The sequence below is a fragment of the Hyla sarda genome, chromosome 3 (assembly GCF_029499605.1).
Source record: "Hyla sarda isolate aHylSar1 chromosome 3, aHylSar1.hap1, whole genome shotgun sequence".
Classification (NCBI taxonomy): Eukaryota; Metazoa; Chordata; class Amphibia; order Anura; family Hylidae; genus Hyla; species Hyla sarda.
In genome coordinates, this window is record NC_079191.1 from 161,092,830 (window position 1) to 161,113,164 (window position 20,335).

Genomic DNA, 20,335 nt, shown 5'->3' on the forward strand with positions numbered 1-20,335 from the left:
GAATAGTTACCTCTGGACTAACTGTTTGTCCATTCTTGACACTCTTCCTCATTCGCACTTCTATTTCATCTCTCAGTGCTGCAAGCTGTCAATAAATACAAGCAAGTTTACATTAATATAAAGTAAAAAGAATAGAAGATCAAGATCTGTCACATTGAGCATGCTTTACTATCTGCATTTTTATTTTTATTTTTTTTACACACTTGAACACAATGACCTATAGTAATGTGGGAAAGTTTCAGAAACATAGAATGTGTCGGCACATAAGGTACATTCGGCCTGCTTAAAGTCCTTCACTGTATTTGCAGAGACCACTTCTGCAGGAAGGCTATTCCATGCATCCACTACTCTCTCAGTAAAATAATACTTCCTGATATTACTACATAAACCTTTGCCCCTCTAATATAAAAAAAAAATGTCCTCTTATGGTAGTTTTTTTTTTCTTTTAAACATATTCTCCTCCTTTACTGTGTTGATTTCTTTTATGTATTTAAAAGTCTCTATCATATCCCCTCTGTCTCTTCTTTCTTCCAAGCTATACAGGTTAAGGTTGTTTAACCTTTCTTGGTACGTTTTATCCTGCAATCCATGTACTAGTTTAGTAGCTCTTCTCTGAACTCTCTCTAGAGTATCTATATCCTTTTGGAGATACGGCTTCCAGAACTGCGCACAATACTCCAAGTGAGGTCTCACCAGTGTTCTGTACAGCGGCATGAGCACTTCTCTCTTTCTACTGCTTATACCTCTCCCTATACATCCAAGCATTCTGCTAGCATGTCCTGCTGCTCTATTACATTGTCTGCATATAACTTGTATGCAAATAGAGAGAGAAGTCTTACTCAGTAATTGCCACCTTTCCATGTGTGGTCATACATAGGGCAGAATGACATGATGAACTTAAAATTGGTTGTCTCACAAAGACAACCAAAACTGATGGTCACCGGTCTGTGTATACCATTAGATTTTTATTGCTTGTTTCTGAGGGTGTCTATACGATTTTAACCAAAACAATTGTTCTTTAAATTAAATTTAGCATACATTGAGAATTTCAGCCAAATGATGGAAGATTGTCATATTGTGGAAAGATGTTAACTGTGCTTGAAGTTTTTGGGGCAATGGTTTGAAAAAAACAAAAACATCCTTTGTCTATGGATGTCTTTTGTCTATGAACAGTCTTTCAGGAAATACTATTCTCAGAACATTACCAAGATCATATATTCTTCATCATTGATCATGTATGGCTGGTTTGAATAACTAATGGACAATACGAATTAAATGTGTTTTCTAATCTAATCTGCAAAACAATTGTTCATTAGACAACCGTCAATTCAACAGCTGTTTAACTATTAACCTTCTTTTGTCTAATGTTTATAGCCACCTTTATATAAAGCCTTGGCTGTGTACTTTGTGTAATGGACACACTGAGTTCGTGCACTGCAGTATTCATAGAGGTAAGGGGGGCTGAGGTGCCGTGACCTGGCGGCACCACTAAATGTACAGAGCTGAGGCCTTACAACTCCATACATTGCTTACATCAGGGGCACCATGGGTGTGCAGAACAGCTTATCAGGGAGACGCCAAGTGTGGCACCCCACCACTCATCTATTGATGCCTATGCACAGGATTAATTTTTACTGAAAAACTAACTTACAACCAAACAGGTTTTGCTTGACAGACATGTTCTCAGCCTAAATGAAAACTAAGACCTTACTATATTTACTACAGACTGTCTCCGAGTAAAAATATTAGCAGCCCTTAAACATGGAATTTAGGAAATGTGGTTTTATGTAGGATTGCATACATCAGATTCTTTGCTGAGATCAAATTCCCGAGAGCTATCTTTAAATACAGCAACATGGTGGGGACCTTCACTTAAGGTAACCTGCAAGGACATGAACAGAAGAAGAATTAAGCACAAAAATTTATCTACAAGACCACTACCATATTACAGCAGGGAAACTAGGACAAGTTTACATTTCCAAATGATTTTCTTGTTAGCAGATAAAGGGTTTTCACTATGGTTTGTGATCAGTTCTGTATATTGGTATATTGTATCAACTAACCCATTAAACTCAAGGTCTAGAAAACATTAATTTTCAAATGTAAAGTGTCCAGGGTTATAAAAAAATAAACTAAAAAAAAATAAACCAAACACCTCTCTGCTTTCTTCCAAAAACAGTGCCACACCAATCCTTAGGCTGTATGTAGTATTCATAGACTTCATTGGAGCCTACCAGACCCAATACCAGCAGAATATATGTATATATATATATTTTTTTTCCTTGACAACTACTTTAACAACAGAAGAAAACCAACATGAGGATTATGCTTTATACTGGATCATTCCCATGTAATTTGTGATATATATATATATATATATATATATATATATTTTGCAACCATACTTTCTTCAATCCGTTCTCTACAGAATGTCAGTAAGAATAGGAGACAGATGGAAGGGAAGGGAGCCTGACTGCTGGATTACAGACAGATCCCACTAGTAAAAGCACTTAGGGGGAGATTTATCAAAACCTGTGCAAAGGAAAAGTTGCTAAGTTGCCAATAGAAACCAATCAGATCAGTTCTTTCATTTTACAGAGGCCTTGTGTAAAATGAAAGAAGCGATCTGATTGGTTGCTATGGGCAACTGGACAACTTTTCCTCTGGACAGTTGTTGATAAATCTCCTTTGATACTGTGTTCTGTCTACTACAACATTCTGGACTTGTCTGGTCGATAATAGTCTCACAAAATAAATGTAATTTATTTGTCCTGATAAATACCTTGACTGGAGAACGAGTCATCATCTCACCAGATCCTCGAGGAAAGATTCTGGCTTGTGCTATCATTTCGAGAACACTGGTCTTCCCTGCACTTTGGTCACCAACCACAATTACCTGCAAAATAACAAATATGTTATCTCATTTTATATTACTTGAAAACATTGTTGACCACAAAGGTAACAAGACCAAGCTTGAAAAATAATTTATTTTATTTTGTTATATTTAGTAATTTTCTCATGGAGGAAACTGCCTGAGGCTATTTTCACCGTCAGTACACCGGCCATTGCAAAATGAAGGGAGTATAGCGGGAGAAAATCAGTGCATGCATTGTCTTTTTCTCCCGCTGTACTCCTGTAAAGCAACATACTCTATTATAATCAGTGGGATACGGCGGTGCTAGTTGTGACTTATCCCAATAATGGCCATTAAAAGGCAAAAAAAAAAAGGTCTAAGGTCACTATGGCAGTGTGAAGGCAGCCTTACAGACATAGTCATGGCCATAAATGTTGGCACTCCTGAAATTTTTCAAGAAAGTGAAGTATTTCTCACAGAAAGATTGCAGTAACACATGTTTTGCTATACACACGTTTATTCCCTTTGTGTGTATTGGAACTAAACCAAAAAAGGGAGGAAAAAAACCAACTTGGACTTGGTCACACCAAAGTACAAAAATGGGCTGGACAAAATTATTGGCACCCTTAACTTAATATTTGGTTGCACACCCTTTGGAAAAAAATTACTGAAATCTGTTGCTTCCTATAACCATCAATAAGCTTCTTACACCTCTCAGCCTGATGTTGGACCACTCTTCCTTTGCAAACTGCTCCAGGTCTCTTATTGGAAGGGTGCCTTTTCCCAACAGCAATTTTAAGATCTCTCCACAGGTGTTCAATGGGATTAAGATCTGGACTCCAGTGCTTTGTTTCCATCCATTTCTGGGTGCTTTTGACATATGTTTGAGGTCATTGTCCTGCTGGAAGACCCAAGATCTCGGGACGCAAACCCAGCTTTCTGACACTGGGCTGTACAGTGCGACCCAAAATCCATTGGTAATCGTCAGATTTCATGATGCCTTGCACACATTCAAGGCACCCAGTGCCAGAGGCAGCAAAACAATCCCAAAACATCATTGAACCTCCACCATATTTCACTATAAGTACTGTGTTTTCTTTGTAGGCCTCATCCCGTTTTCGGTAAACAGTAGAATGATGTGCTTTACCAAAAAATTCTATCTTGGTCTCATCTGTCCACAAGAAGTTTTCCCAGAAGGATTTTGGCTAAGGGTGGGTTCACACTACGTTTTGTCCCATACGGGAGCGCATACGGCAGGAGGGAGCTAAAAGCTCGCGCTCCCGTATGTGACCGTATGCGCTCCCGTATGTCATTCATTTCAATGAGCCGACTGGAGTGAAACGTTCGGTCCGGTCGGCTCATTTTTGCGCCGTATGCGCTTTTACAACCGGACCTAAAACTGTGGTCAACCACGGTTTTAGGTCCGGTTGTAAAAGCGCATACGGCGCAAAAATGAGCCGACCGGACCGAACGTTTCACTCCGGTCGGCTCATTGAAATGAATGACATACGGGAGCGCATACGGTCACATACGGGAGTGCGAGCTTTTAGCTCCCTCCTGCCGTATGCGCTCCCGTATGGGACAAAACGTAGTGTGGACCCAGCCTAACTCAAGTTCATTTTGGCAAAATGTAGTCTTGCATTTTTATGTCTCTATGTCAGCAGTGGGGTCCTCCTGGATCTCCTGCCATAGTGTTTCATTTCATCTAAATGTCGACGGATAGTTCGTGCTGACACTGATGCTCCCTGAGCCTGCAGGACAGCTTGAATATCTTTGGAACTTGTTTGGGGCTGCTTATCCACCATCCGGACTATCCTGCGTTGACACCTTTCATCAATTTTTCTCTTCCGTCCATGCTCAGGGAGATTAGCTATAGTGCAATGGGTTGCAAACTTCTTGATAATGTTGCGCACTGTAGACAAAGGCTAATCTAGATCTCTGGAGATGGACTTGTAACCTTGAGATTGTTGATATTTTTCCACAATTTTGGTTCTCAAGTCCTCAGACAGTTTTATTCTCCTCTTTCTGTTGTCCATGCTTAGTATGGCACACACAGACACAAATGCAAAGGCTAAGTGAACTTCTCTCCTTTTTATCTGCTTTCAGGTGTGATTTTTATACTGCCCACACCTGTTACTAGCCCCAGGTGAGTTTAAAGGAGCATCACATGCTTGAAACAATCTTATTTATCCACAATTTTGAAAGGGTGCCAATAATTTTGTCCAGCCTATTTTTGGGAGTTTGGTGTGACATTATGTCCAATTTGCTTTTTTTCCCTCCTTTTTTGGTTTAGTTCCAATACACACAAAGGGAATAAACATGTGCATAGCAAAAACATGTGTTACTGCAATCCTTTTCTGTGAGAAATACTTCATTTTCTTATAAAATTTCAGGGGTGCCAACATTTACGGCCATGACTGTAATTATTTTACCGGCATAATGGAGGTTCACAAAAATTAGCAAAAAAAAAACACCAGCAAAAATACACAGCATGAAAGACAAAAAGTGGTCTTGAACAGTCTTGTATGAAGTTCTGTGAATTCGACACACTAAAAAACATACCCTTGGCAAATGGTCTTGTGTGTTGTAGTTGGAATCGTAGTCGGAAAGAATGTCTAGTACCTCAGAATACATATCAATCAGAGATTTCTAAAATGTAAATAGGAAAAATTTTTGTTTTACAAAGAAAACACTTACCATTAATTCATAACCCTGGTAAAGCAAGCAAATAAAACCGACCAAATCATTGGTCAATGTTTATTCTTGCCAATACACAACATATAATGTATGTGACTTTTGCAACTCTACAAATGGGGAAACATTCTAAATAAAAGAAATCCTAACAATTCTTTATTTATATAGTGCACACAGGTTCTGTAGGGTTGTGCACTCAAATTGCTGCTCAATCTTAATTCTCCATTAGGGTATGTTTACACATTTTTTCCCGCAGATCTGCTGTAGCAGATTTTGTTATCCATTGAAGTAAATGGGCAGCAAAATCTGCATCAGAAAATGTGTGTAAATGTAATGTTAGGGTTACACGTCACAGATCTGCAGCGTTTTTTATGTTGTGGATCCGACTATGACTGACCCTAGATTGTGCTCCCTGCCTGTGCCCACTGTAGTTGACTGGGCACGCATGCGCGGTTTACTCTTGGACATCGCGGCCTCTCTTTGCCTAGCTCACAGGCGTGCACAGTCTACTAGAGTCGCGCAGATCCCTGTGTGTGCGCTCATAGCAGAAGATTGCTGATATGAGCGGGCACAGGCAGGGGGCTCACTCTAGGGTCAGTCATCGGCGGATCTGCATTGTAAAATCTGTTACGTGTGATCCTACCCCTAGTATGTTTTCGGAGTGTGGCAGGAAACCAGAGTACCCAGAGAAAACCCACGCAAACATGGGCAGAACATACAAACATGTTGAACATATTGGGCATCATTTACTAAGAGAGTCGGGTTTTTACTAGTGGGAAAAGTTGTTTCAGACTTGCAGGATTCCTCTCTACTTACTATTGGGAAAAGTCGGGAACATTTTCTAGGTGGATATTTCCAGCCATTTATCCACAGGATTTTCTTTGAATTCAATAGTAAATCGGGAAAGAAGGGGGGGTACCAAATGCCTCTAGACTAATACCATAAAATGGTACATGATGATGAAATTACAGAAAAAATAATAATAAATAATAAATCGGACTGTGCTTCACTTTAAATGATGTACAAATTTAATATAAAAAATACAAATAGGACATAAAATAAATAATACAAATCTAATACATAAATGCCTCCTACCACAGGGCCCTTGTGGGGAGGTGAGATATTTGAATACAAAGCATATATTAAAATAATTTTTTTTAAAAATTATAGCATGTGAATTACGTTCTACCGCTATCTCAATATATTGTAAACCGACATAGTATACTTTTGTGCGGTATACTCCGTTCTCATGTGATTTAGAACAGTTCACAAAGTGATATAATTACCAACTCCTCAGGGTGGTTTTGGCTGGACGTCCGAGAGATGAATATATGAGGACTGTGTCCAGCGCTAGCGTGCGCTTACGGTGACGGGCCCGGATGCCACAGGCCAAAAAGGTCACCGGTCACGGATAATTGCAGGCTCGATGGCAGATGTAATGGAGGCTTTATCCAGCGCTGGCATGCGCTTGCGGTGACGGGCCCGGTTGCCGCAGGCCGAAGAGAAGTCACCGATCACGGAGTGGCTCCGGAGATGTAGATATACTCGGAGATATATGGATCTTGCTCCGGAAACAGGGAAAGGAAAGCCTCGTGGGAGATCTCTCGGCGTCTGATGGAATGGCGGATAAATTACAGCCAGGTGTAAAATCAGCAGGTGATGGAGTTGTGTCGGAGGTAAATGATGGCGGTTTGTGGATTGCGGTAGTCATGCGATAAATATTTCTTTCTCTAGACGCGTTTCAGGGTACTTTATATATGACCCTTTCCTCAGTAGAGATCATCTCTACTGAGGAAAGGGTCATATATAAAGTACCCTGAAACGCGTCTAGAGAAAGAAATATTTATCGCATGACTACCGCAATCCACAAACCGCCATCATTTACCTCCGACACAACTCCATCACCTGCTGATTTTACACCTGGCTGTAATTTATCCGCCATTCCATCAGACGCCGAGAGATCTCCCACGAGGCTTTCCTTTCCCTGTTTCCGGAGCAAGATCCATATATCTCCGAGTATATCTACATCTCCGGAGCCACTCCGTGATCGGTGACTTCTCTTAGGCCTGCGGCAACCGGGCCCGTCACCGCAAGCGCATGCCAGCGCTGGATAAAGCCTCCATTACATCTGCCATCGAGCCTGCAATTATCCGTGACCGGTGACCTTTTTGGCCTGTGGCATCCGGGCCCGTCACCGTAAGCGCACGCTAGCGCTGGACACAGTCCTCATATATTCATCTCTCGGACGTCCAGCCAAAACCACCCTGAGGAGTTGGTAATTATATCACTTTGTGAACTGTTCTAAATCACATGAGAACGGAGTATACCGCACAAAAGTATACTATGTCGGTTCACAATATATTGAGATAGCGGTAGAACGTAATTCACATGCTATAATTTTTAAAAAAAATTATTTTAATATATGCTTTGTATTCAAATATCTCACCTCCCCACAAGGGCCCTGTGGTAGGAGGCATTTATGTATTAGATTTGTATTATTTATTTTATGTCCTATTTGTATTTTTTATATTAAATTTGTACATCATTTAAAGTGAAGCACAGTCCGATTTATTATTTATTATTATTTTTTCTGTAATTTCATCATCATGTACCATTTTATGGTATTAGTCTAGAGGCATTTGGTACCCCCCCTTCTTTCCTTATATATTATTTTGTACTAGTATTTTTTTGGTGTAAATACTTTCCATTTAGCCTCGATTAATTTATATTGTGAGCTGCACATACCCCATTTTTTTCAATAGTAAATCGGTCGGGTTTTGAAACCACGCCCCTTTGTGACAGACCACGCCCCTTTATCGGCTTTTCACAGTGCAATATCAGGTTTGTCGGATTTTCCAGGCGCACACTGTCGCAGACACGTTTCAGACACTCAGCGCCAAAATAACCAGACAAAAACTGGTCGGATTCAGCTTAGTAAATGAGGCCCATTGTCCTTGGTAGGATTTGAACCTAGGACCCCAGCGCTGCAAGGTAACAGTGCCAGCCACTAAGCTACCATGCTGCTCAAAATGTAAGGCTATGTACATCTTCCAAACCACACTTTATTTTATTGCGCCAATGAACAATGAAGCAATGATCCTGCAGTCATACTCACTTCTGTCTGACTTAATATTTATTTATTAGGGAAGCGAGATTTGTAGGCAGAAATGAATGTAAGTGCAGGATCTGGCTACAAAAGTTTTGTTTAACATGAAGATGTAAAGAATTGCATAGAAGGAGATTAATATAAATATAATCTTAGTCTTAATTAAAAATGTTCTACCTGTACAATTGCTATAATTTTTCATTTTAGCCATACAAAATGCTTGGTTGGTTGGTTGGTTAAGATGAATCTCTCACCTGTACAGTATGGACCAGAATAAATCTGAAGTAGGCTGCAACAATGACAGAATGGACTGAATGTTGTTTCTGACACTTTTCTTAAATTAAAAATAAGTGCCCGGAAATGTTACCAATAATGTTTAATAGAACAAAGTAGCTTTAAACACTTTCCCTGGCACATTAATAGATATCAGAAAAAAGTGGTGCATGGGGCTTCAAATGGCTTGATTTTAAAGGGGTACTCCGCTGCTCAGTGTTTGGAACAAACTGTTCCAAACGCTGAAGCCGGCAGCTCGTGACATCATAGCCCCGACCCTAATGACATCACGCCCCGCCCCCTCAATGCAAGTCTATGGGAGACGCAGCTGTCACGCCCCCTCCCATAGACTTGCATTGAGGGAACGGGACGTGACGTCAGGAGGGGGTGGGTCTATGACGTCACGAGCTCCCGGGGCCGGCTCCAGTTTGTTCCAAACGCTGAGCAGCGGAGTACCCCTTTAAGCCAGAAACTTAATTACCATATATCCAGGACCCTATTTTCATTGACATACATCATGTCAATTATGAAGTCAGAACAACAAGCCTTTACTTAGTACTGTGCTTTGTCAGAAAAAGTTGGTACAATAAAGTTGCTTATCTGCTATTCACCGTTCCATATATACTGTAGTTTTTTCTACTTTCCATTACCTTAACTTTCCTGTGATGAATCCCTTTATCATCCTTTTGAAGCACCAGTTTCCGTAGATCTTTATTTTCTTTCTCAAGACGTTCAAGAATCCTCTGGTACTTCAACTAAGACATATAAGCAACAAATCAGAAGAGTCTATGTTCTGACATGACCCATACACTATAAAATGAGTAAAGACTGTTACACTTTTTATTTGGTTATTTACAGCACTCTGCATACTGTAATATCTATGAGAATGCAGGTAGATGCACGGAACTAAAATATCAAAACTTCAATGTAATATTTTTAAAGGGGTTCCTGGAAAATGCATTTTACATTTCATTTCAAGATCTCAGGGTTGGATGAAAAAGAACATAAAAAAAAAGAAAAAAGTGTTTCTATTTGAGAGCCGGAGATACAGTATTGGGTATCTCCAGCTCTCCCGTAGAGATACAATAGAGGGGTGTGTCGGATGTCACTTCTGTATAACTTTCTGGCACCAGTTAATCTGAAAAAAACATTTTTTTACTTCTCTGGAGTACCCCTTTACTTAAAGTCTCCACACAACTAATTTTAGTACTAGGTTCCAGTTCACAAGGATATATTCACAGAGGCAAAAAAAGATGTTTAGTCCACCTGGAAATTGCCTTGCCAGCCTTTGGCTGGAAGTTGTTGTTCTGCAAAAGCTGGCGACACGCTGGTTGGGAAACACTAGTGTTGAACAAGAAATTTGCACAACTTTATGTTTACGCAAGCCAAAGATTGAGATCTTTTACTAAAAATAAGCATTTTACAGAATAATCATTCTGTGTAAAAATCATCCTGTGTAAATCAGCATAAGGTGATTTTAGTAGGTACTTGCGAGAGAGTAATGGACATGCTTAGGAAGGATCTGTGCTTGTCTAGGGGCTAAATGGATATGTTGTAAGATTCCCAAAACGCTGAGGCTATCTTTTTGTGAACTGGCTATTTTCTGTTTGAGTTCTCTCATCTCACTCTGAGGTCCCTTTTCCCTCCCACACTAGCCACCCCACCTATTGATGCACAAATGAGCTACATTCCATTCAGAAAACCAGTGTTTTCTAACCAGGGTGCCTACAGCTGTTGCAAAAATATAATTACTTGCAGAATGATCTCCCTCCCTCCCACCCAGCGGTCGCTCCACCCATTGAAGCAAAGAAAGGCTCCCACTGACTCTAAAATCTTTTTATTATTCTTTTTCCAAAATAAAACAGATGAAACAAATCCATTATAGTATAATACATGCATTTGTGCCGCGTTTACAAAGATACAAAAATAAGTACTCTATTCCGTAAGGCCTCCTTATAACTTAACTAACTCTAAATGTTTCACCCATTCTTATATTAGATTCAGTTCTACAAATTTATTGTTAAGATATTCCCATATATATAGCTTCTATTCTGATATTTCCTATCCCTTCCAGTCTCAGTGTTTCCATTATACATACTTAAGAGCGGTAATTATTTCTCTTAATGCCGCTTCTTCCGGTATAGCAAGATTTCCATTTTCTTGCTATATTAGTGCGGGTGACTGATAAGGTATGAAAGGCTATTGTCTGGCTTAGGGAATGTTCACATTGCGGGAGTGGAGATTCCGTCAGGCGGCCTCTGCCAAAGATAGGACCGCTGGGCACTGTGCTGTCACCATTGACGGCTAAGCAGTACTCGCGGAATTCCACACAAAGAATGAACATGTTCTTTGCGCGGAACAATTTCCGCAGTGTGAACGTGTCTCGCGGAAGACCCGCTCACACTGATGATAATGTTCACAGCGCGGAATTCTACTCACGGGATTCTGCGGGAATTCCGCAGTGTAAGCATAACCTTATAAAGGTAATAAGCTGTCTAACCCCAATGAGAGTAAGGCAACCTCTGTACCCCACTCCAGCGGCAATATATTACTTACTCAGTAGCTCGTGAATTCTCTGCCAAAGGGGCTGAACGATAGAGCAGTGCCACCACATATATAAAAAGGGTGCCCTCTTTTTTTTTTTTTACCACATCTCCAGCATAAGGACAATCTGTCAGGATAATATCCTGCTAGTCAAGATGGTGTTAAATATGCTTTATATAACAATTTATGGGAAGTTTCAAGATGAGTTACACAATGAGATAAATTAGAAATAAGGGAATATACTTGAGCCCAACTCTCCAGCGAGATATCCCTTCCCGACTCCTTTGCCCAATGATCCTGAAATTTTAATCTCAGTGGGCGAGTTGCTTGTTGTAATGCTTTATATATGCTTCCCTTGCCCCCACTATTGTTCAGGATGTGATGTTTATAGTTTTTAAGGGGGTAACTTCTTTCCCATTTAATAGATGTAGTTATAGGTCGTACTTGGAGATAGTTAAAAACGTCTACTGGAGAGGTTATGTCTACTACACATATCTGCAAAATATCTCCCAAGGGCCTAAACAGAGTTTCTATTGAGTATCTGTGAGAGATGGTAATTTAGTTTTATCAAGAAATGCCACTATGGATGTAATCGACGGTTGGGCAGTCAAGTCATCCTTTTTTAAATTATACAAGTTCTTTCACTCCTGAGGGCAGATCTAAATAAGAAATGTTTGCTTAATCTTTTTAAGTTGATTCGCCAAAAAACCACCTGGTTTATTGGTAAACCAATAATAATCTAATTTTCTTTTTTAAGAGCTAAATCAAATTTATACAAATCTAATGAGTGTAATTCCGCTGTACTGAAACTGATGCGGGCTGAAATCTGAGGATCATAGTTTCTCTTATTCTCCCTGTGTAGTTGAGCAAGCTCAGCCATAATTCTATCCCTTTTATTTATGGTCTCTTTATTATGAAAAGCTGCCTGACTAATGATCTGACCTCGAATGATGGCCTTAAAGGGGTACTCCGCCCCTGGATAGGGGATAAGATGTCAGATCGCCGGGGTCCCGCTGTTGGGCACCCGGGATCGCCGCTGTGGCACCCCGCCATCATTACTGCACAGAGCGAGATCGCTCTGCACGTAATGACGGGCGATACAGGGGCCGGAGCCACGCCCCCTCCCATAGACTTGTATTGACGGGGGCGGGCTGTGACGTCACGAGGGGTGGAGCCGTGATGTAACGATGCTCCGGCCCCTGTATCGCCCGTCATTACGTGCAGAGCGATCTCGCTCTGTGCAGTAATGATAGCGGGGTGCTGCGGCAGCGATCCCCAGGGTCCCCAGCAGTGGGACCCCGGCGATCTGACATCTTATCCCCTATCCTTTGGATAGGGGATAAGATGTCTAGGGGCAGAGTACCCCTTTAAAGGGGTTATCCAAGAAAAAACTTATTCATATATATCAACTGGCTCCAGAAAGTTAAACAGGTTTGTAATTTACTTCTATTAAAAAAATCTTAATCCTTTCAGTACTTATGTTGAGTTGTTCTTTTCTTTCTAAGTGCTCTCTGATGATACGTGTCTAGGGAACCGCCCAGTTTAGAAGAGGTTTGCTATGGGGACTTGCTTCTAAACTGGGCGGTTCCCGAGACACGTGTCATCAGCTAGCACTTAGACAGAAAAGAACAACTCAACTTCAGAAGCTCATAAGTACTGAAAGGATTAAGATTTTTGAATAGAAGTAATTTACATATCTGCTTAACTTTTTGGAGCCAGTTGATATAAGTTTTTTTCCTGGATAACCCCTTTAAAGGCACAACACAGGGTTGTTGTTGAGCTAACAGAGTTTTCATTAATGTCAAAATGAGATGATATGAGAAGATAGCCTATCTTTTAAATCCTGTTTGAGTAATATATGTGGATTTGCCCTCCATAATTTTTGTCCAGGGATAACTATTGAGTCTTTTATTGTTAATATTATTGGAGTGTGATCCAAAATTGTTTTGATCTCTGAAGAAATTGCGAAGTCTAAGATAGGTTGGGAAACTAGATAAAAATCTATTCGGGTGTATATTTTATGGGGATTAGAAAAAAAAAGGTGTAGTCAGACTCTGTAGGGTGGTGAATTCTCCAGACATCGTACAATGAATATCAAGCAATCGCCTGTGAAATAACTGTAGGTTCTGTAACAATATGTTTAGAAGTTGAATCTACCGATGGCCATAGTGGGCGTTCATGACCAATCATTCTCCACCCGAGAATTTCACTTTAGTGTTAGGTGCATATATATAGCAATTACTACGTAGGGTTTATTATTAAGATTACACTTCAGGATTACATATCTACCTTCTTCAGCAATTTCCAAAAAAATAAAATAATTCTTTGACAAAAACAAAAAAAAAAAAAAAAAAACACAACGGACAAAATTACATAACAAAATTGGATACAAAATGGAATTTGATCCAAAAATGTAACAAATTGTTTGAAAAATTATTTAGATATTACTCATAAGTGTGTAAACAAGGCTTTTCCTGTGTGGACACAGACTGATGTTTTCTGTATGTTTGTGATCTCTCTACCCCTTAACCTGCAGAGTCTTACCTCTCTCTTTCAGTTATGCCACCTGTGTGATCACCCACTTTCTCCCCTGGATTCTCTTCTCCCTATCTACACAGATATGGCCTGTGTGGTTCCCTATGCCTTTACAGGCTCTTCTCCATCTCCCTGCTGGGATCTCTTAGGAAAAGATAGAACTGGTGATCGCTCCCCAAAAGGTGCACATGCACCTTATACTAAAGTTGGATAACCCAGCCATCTTTGGTGGGTTTAGCCACCTGTCTAAGGTGGATAGCAGCCTCCCGACTCTACAATTTTTACTGTCCAACTGTATTGTTCTAGGAGGGATAAGCTTGCACCAGAGCTGTCTGGCTGTGGCATACACTTCCCCTTCCCATAGAGAACACATTAACGTTTGATTGTGCTGAACACAATTCATGTGTATGAGTAGGTCAGAAGATATACTTGAGAGGAGCAGTTTGCTGTTAGCTCTATGTACAAGCAGCACCACAGCCAGCTATGTATAGGAGTTGCACAGACTCTACAGTGTCAAAACTGTTTAACATTTCTAATGAAGACTACAAAGATGCTTGCATTTAAACAATAAAAACAAATTCAGTACTAAGGTGTTCATAGCTCAATGACACGATTGTACATGCCAACCACCTACAATACAAAAGGCCTACTAATGTCCAATGATAAATGTAGAATACCCACCTGGGTTTGCAAAAGTTCGTCTTGTAGTTGATCTACCTTCTCCTTGTCTGTAGCCTTTAACAGCAAGATTGTGGAAAAAAAACATTAAGTGTCATTTTTAGAAATAAGCAGACAATGATATAAAGACCCCCAAATACTTCCAGATCTATAAGAGGCTCAAGGCCTTAAAAGAAAATATGGTCCGTAAAATAGCAGTGTCAAATCAAGTCAACACTTTTCTCCAATTCTTAGGACATAGAAGTGCTTTAGTTACCAACCCAGTAATGCTTAAGTTTCTTAAACCAATAGTAATCTTGAACTATTGCAGCACTTGCGTTTCCCGCATAACACTATGTTCACACAGCCGAAAAACAAGATCTGATTACCAATTCATGCTATGAAGGCCCTTTTGTTGCAATATCTTCGAGTAATAAACTTTAGCTTGCTCCTTCACCACAGCAACATGGATAATATACACATAGGGGGGATTTATCAAAGGATTTAGCCGTTTTTTTGCCATCTGAAATTGTCGCACAGAAAGTCGCAGTCTAAATACGTACAAATTTTTCTTGACTTTTTCTTTAGAGGATTTTTAGTACATGTTGCATTAAAGCTATTTTAGAAAAATGCATTGGTGCTGAATTCATCAATTGCGACTTTTTGGCAAAAATTAGCATCGGGCCAAAATACTCTGAAATGTCAGACCATGCTGAAGCAGGTTTAAATACAGTCTAAACCGTAGATCCCAAAGAATTTATGAAGAGCCGTGCGCCTTTTGATAAATTAGGCACACAATAGACCGGCCTAACCCTCTGTAGTTTGGTCTATATTGATGTGGGAAATAGACAGCTTTGATAAATCCCCCATACTGTAGACTGAAGTTATCTACAGTTCTAGGATAACCTTAAAGAGTTTATCCAGTATCTAAAACCACATCTCCTCATTAATGGAGTGTGTGTCGACCACTGACATGCCCCTCCATGTATCTCTATGGGAGAGCCGGAGATACAGCGTTCGGGTATCTCCGGCTCTGACAGAGATGCATGGAGCACAGCTTTGTGCAGTGGTCGACACACTCCATTAATGCAAAGAGCCACCGTGCCGGGCGGAAGATCACGGGGGTCCCAGTGGTCCTGTGGATAGGGGAAACTTTTTTGATACTAGACTACTCCTTTAAGACAAGTCCTTCAATCTGCTGTTTCCCAACCAGGGTGCCTCCAACTTTTGCAAAGCTACAACTTCCAGCATGCCCTTGGTTGTCCGGGCATGCTGGGAGTTGTGGTTATACAACAGCTGGAGGCACCTAGGTTGGGAAACACTGCCATCAAGAATGAATAGTGAATATCTCTCCCTCCCTGAATAATACCACCAGCACTTAAGGTGATCATAACCTACTACCATCTATTCATCAATCTTAATCATTAAGGGGGTTGTCCTGGTTGTTATAAGTGGCCATTTTACTACATGTCAATCAACTTTGTAAAAGAGGCTATAAGCTGTGTGACCTAGGCTATATTTCTTTTTCCCTAGATGCATCTACACTCCATGATCTGAAATAGTTTAAAAATGTTTACTATCCCATACAGTAATAGTAAAGTGCACATGTATTTTTAATGTGATTTGCCATAAAACAGATATGTCACTTGCTAGAGGAAAAAAGGCAAATATGGTTAATGGAAAAGTTACAGGACAGACAATTCTTTTCGAACATAACTTTTTTTGAGCATCTGACTTTTCCATGAAATTGTGTGACAAGTCTCAGTGCACACTATTCTAAGACTTGTATATCACTCTTCTGATTGTATCTCATGTCCTAAGACCCATCACCTTGCGCTTCTGCTGTGAGTTGCCCGTGTTAATGTTGCCAGCTGCCCTGCGTGCGTCCTCTTCATGCTGCTTGAGCTGCTCTTGTAAAAGAATGAGTTCACCAAGCAAACCCTGCCATGAGTTTACAGAGAGAGATAGAGACGGGGTGAAAGTGAGGGACAAAAACTGTGATGGGTGCCAAATAAAGAGTATAAACAAAAAAGGTAAAAATGACAGACAAATGTAGAGGAGCAAAATGGACACAGAGGCACCATGCATAACGTATAGCACAAACTACTGCTATAAAAAGATAACGTAAGGAAGAGAGTGCTGCAAATAAAAGACAAAAAATGTGGCAGCCATTACAGCTCTCACAATGGCTTTCTTAGAACTCCAGAATGGCCAATAAGCCTAATGATAATTTTATACATCCTATATCAATGTATAAATTAGGAGGAGTCTAAATAAGTAATAACTAATAACAACAACAACAAAAAAATCTGTCTTACAACTCAGTGGTGGCCATATAAGCATCTAACTTTTTTACAAAACTCCACATAAAATTTTTAACATTGTGACACAAAGGGGAAATTCAGGGACTTTATTTGAGGGGGAACTTTAAAATACTGGTAAATTGTAAAATACAAATGTGACACACCAAAGGAGGGAGTTGGCATTATCTGGATCAACACTGTAGGGTAATTGGTTGAACTTTATGGATATTTGCCTTTTTTCATTCTTTTATCAACTATCTAACTTTAAATAAAATAAATTTTTAATCTTTATATATCTATATTTAAAGGGGTGCCCTGGTGAGAATTTTTTTCATATTAATACAAATTTGTTCACTTCTATTTAAAAATTGCAATCCTTCCAGTACTTGTCTGTTGCTGTATGCTCCAGAGGAAGTTGTGTAGTTCTTTCCAGTCTGACCACAGTGCCTTCTACTGCCACCTCTGTCCATGTCAGAACCTGTCCGAAGCAGGATAGGTTTGCTATGGGCATTTGGTCCTACTTTGGAAAGTTCATGATACGGACAGAGGTGTCAGCAGACAGCCCTGTGTGCAGACTGGAAACACTACACATTTTCCTCTGTAGTATACAGCAGCTGATAAGTACTGGAAGGTTTAAGATTCTTCAACAGAAGTAATTAACAAATCTGTATAACGTCCTGGCACTAGTTGATTTAAAAATATATAATTTTTCCTTCAGAGTACCCCTTTTAACGAACACTCGGGATAGTAGATGCATTGCAGAGTAAGCATCATTTTCACCCGGTGTACTCGTACAAGTAAGATATTTTTTCTACAGCCTCAGCAGGGGTTCAATCATAAAGAGGGCCAATTTACAAGTGTACAGTAAAAGAGAAATGGTCTTAAAGTATAAAACAACTTTGGGGTTTACAATTTTAAATATGAGGTAGGAAAACAGGTGGAGGTGGAGGACAATCTACAATATGAAATTGAGGTTATTACAGTGCTGGTATTATCTGTTTATATCAGAACAGTTTTACACCATTTTGGTATGGAACAGCAAGTTATACTGTCTTGCATTTGTGTTTGTGCTGTTAAAGGGGGTTTCCCCCTCTAAGTTTATATGAGTCATCATTATCTGATTGGTGGGAACCTTAAAAAGGGGTACTCCACTGCTCAGCGTTTGGAGCAAACGATGTCATAGCCCCGCCCCCTCATGACCTCATTCCCTGCCCCCTCAATGCAAGTCTATGGGAGGGGGCGTGACGGCCGTCACGCCCCCTCCCATAGACTTGCATTGAGGGGGGGGGGGTCGTGACTTCATGAGGGGGCGGGGCTATGAAGTCACAAGCTCCCGGCGCCAGCTCCAGCGTTCGGAACAGTTTGTTCCAAATGCTGAGCAGCAGAGTTCCCCTTTAAAGCCCATTGATGCCTACAGTGGCCATTTTTTTGTTGCAGTGTAATGTAGTAAAAATATACAAAATGGTCACTATATTTACCTAGCCCTATGACCTCTTGGTTCTAGGGATCAGTGGGGATCCATAAGGGTCAGAACACATACTAGTGACATGAAATAACTGCAGAGCAAAATCCATCTTATAGGATGGCATCTCAGACACATGCATGCTTCCTTCTCTATTATCAGCCATGCATGAGTGCCACCTCTCCACTCTACCCTTGTCAGCATGGGGCGGCCTCACTAGATGAGACGTGGTCAGGGACCCGCTCATATCAAATCTCAGGAACACCTTTCAGTATTAAACAGAAAAAAGTCACCATAAAATGTCAGTTCCTAAACGGTTTCACAGTTATTGCAAGGACGGCAGGCAGGGTGCATACTTTAAAACTCTTTATTTTTCCTGAAATGTTATAAAAGGGTTTTTGGTTTCCGTTCAGTTTTAGTTTGTCACAGGCATGCAAATCTATCAACACAGAAGGAGCGCAGGATGGAAGAGCTCGAAGCATAGGCAAAATGCATAAAGACTGTCCCATTTTGTGTAGGAAATGTAGCAGAAAATCCTCTCCCAGAGTGCAGGCAAATAATCTGATGGATAGATTGAGATTAGCAAGATGCAAATCACAGCAGTTGTCATTGCAAATCCGGTGTCAAGAGGGACATTTCATAAGCACAACATACAAAAATTTGTGATGGACTTCAGGAAAAGATTTACGTGTAGATATAGATACACATACATGCATTAATAGAGGAGAACCCACTAAAGGTCATTTCATTTGTATATGTTGTTGGGCCAGTGGTAAAGAAATATTAACAGTGTTAATAAACCCTCAGTGCTCTAGGCCTCCGCTGTTTGCCTCTTCTCCCTGTGTCGGTGCAGGACATGCAGCGCAGTTAATCACTGGCTACAATAGTGTCCCATCTTTGCCATTGACTGGCTGAGCAGACCGATCCTGCTCGGACATCTTATTTTGAACGTAAGAAGAGACAAGCAGCGGAGCACTGGGTAGAGTCGAAGCAAAGGGAGTGGCTGGGGACTTTATACTGGAATGGTGTGGAATTTCCCACTGAAGTCAATGGGAGATGGTTTTGCGTGCAAAACTGCCCTAACCTGGATGCAGAATTCAGCACAGATTTTAGTTGTCTTAACATGTCCTTACAGATTTTGTCCTATTGTGTTTTTTGGGAGACACAGTGGCAGTGTCCCTCCCAAAAATATAGAATGAAACCAGGAAAACATTTTAGAACATACAAGGCATTGTGCAAACACAGGCATTTGTACATGCAACATTGCTCCTCACCTTCTTGTATTGCTTGTCAGAGCTTTCAAAACTCTGGCCATCAGTAGCTTTGAAAGCAGTCTCCCCTCCAGGGCCTGGTACAAAGAAACCACCACAAGGGTCATTATGTTTTCAAGTATATACAAACACAATTTCAGGGAAAAAAATTAAATAACGCTAAATTAGGTGTGCTGCTACAAATTCACTCGCTGACATTATCAGAAGGGTAAAGCCACATGTAGGCACTACATACTGCACTGGAACATGGTGTTACTGCAAAACAACTGTTTTTAAATGGATGATATCACCTGTCCCGCCAAAAAGAATAAAAAAAAAAAAAATGTGGATATGCGTTAGAAAATCTCTCTAATTTGCAGTACAACCACATGGTGGCACAACATGTGGCATAACCCTTCTATGCCTAGGATGAGGTAATAGAGTTACTTATTACAGAGCATCTGTCACCAAAATGCTCCAAATCCGTGCCCAATTACTGCAAAGTGACATGAGTTAGGATCGGTTCAGTGTGCTTGACTTCGTATCTATAGTCAAAGAACAACCCTGATAAAATCAAAATAAACAATGACCAGTAGGGACCAGTGCTGAGACTGACTGCTGTGGAGGAAAGGGTGACCCTATGATGACTCTGCCTGC

At 40.4% G+C, this 20,335-nt stretch overlaps 1 protein-coding gene across 1 annotated transcript in view; it reads right to left on the reverse strand.

Annotated features, from left to right (window-relative positions):
* The window catches only part of OPA1 (OPA1 mitochondrial dynamin like GTPase), a 99,463-nt gene that overhangs the window by 39,806 nt on the left and 39,322 nt on the right, over nt 1-20,335 (reverse strand). The window contains 8 exon segments of the mRNA XM_056565396.1: nt 11-85; nt 1,802-1,882; nt 2,783-2,896; nt 5,417-5,503; nt 9,578-9,682; nt 14,688-14,741; nt 16,494-16,604; nt 19,703-19,776. Coding sequence (XP_056421371.1) covers nt 11-85; nt 1,802-1,882; nt 2,783-2,896; nt 5,417-5,503; nt 9,578-9,682; nt 14,688-14,741; nt 16,494-16,604; nt 19,703-19,776 — 701 coding nt within the window.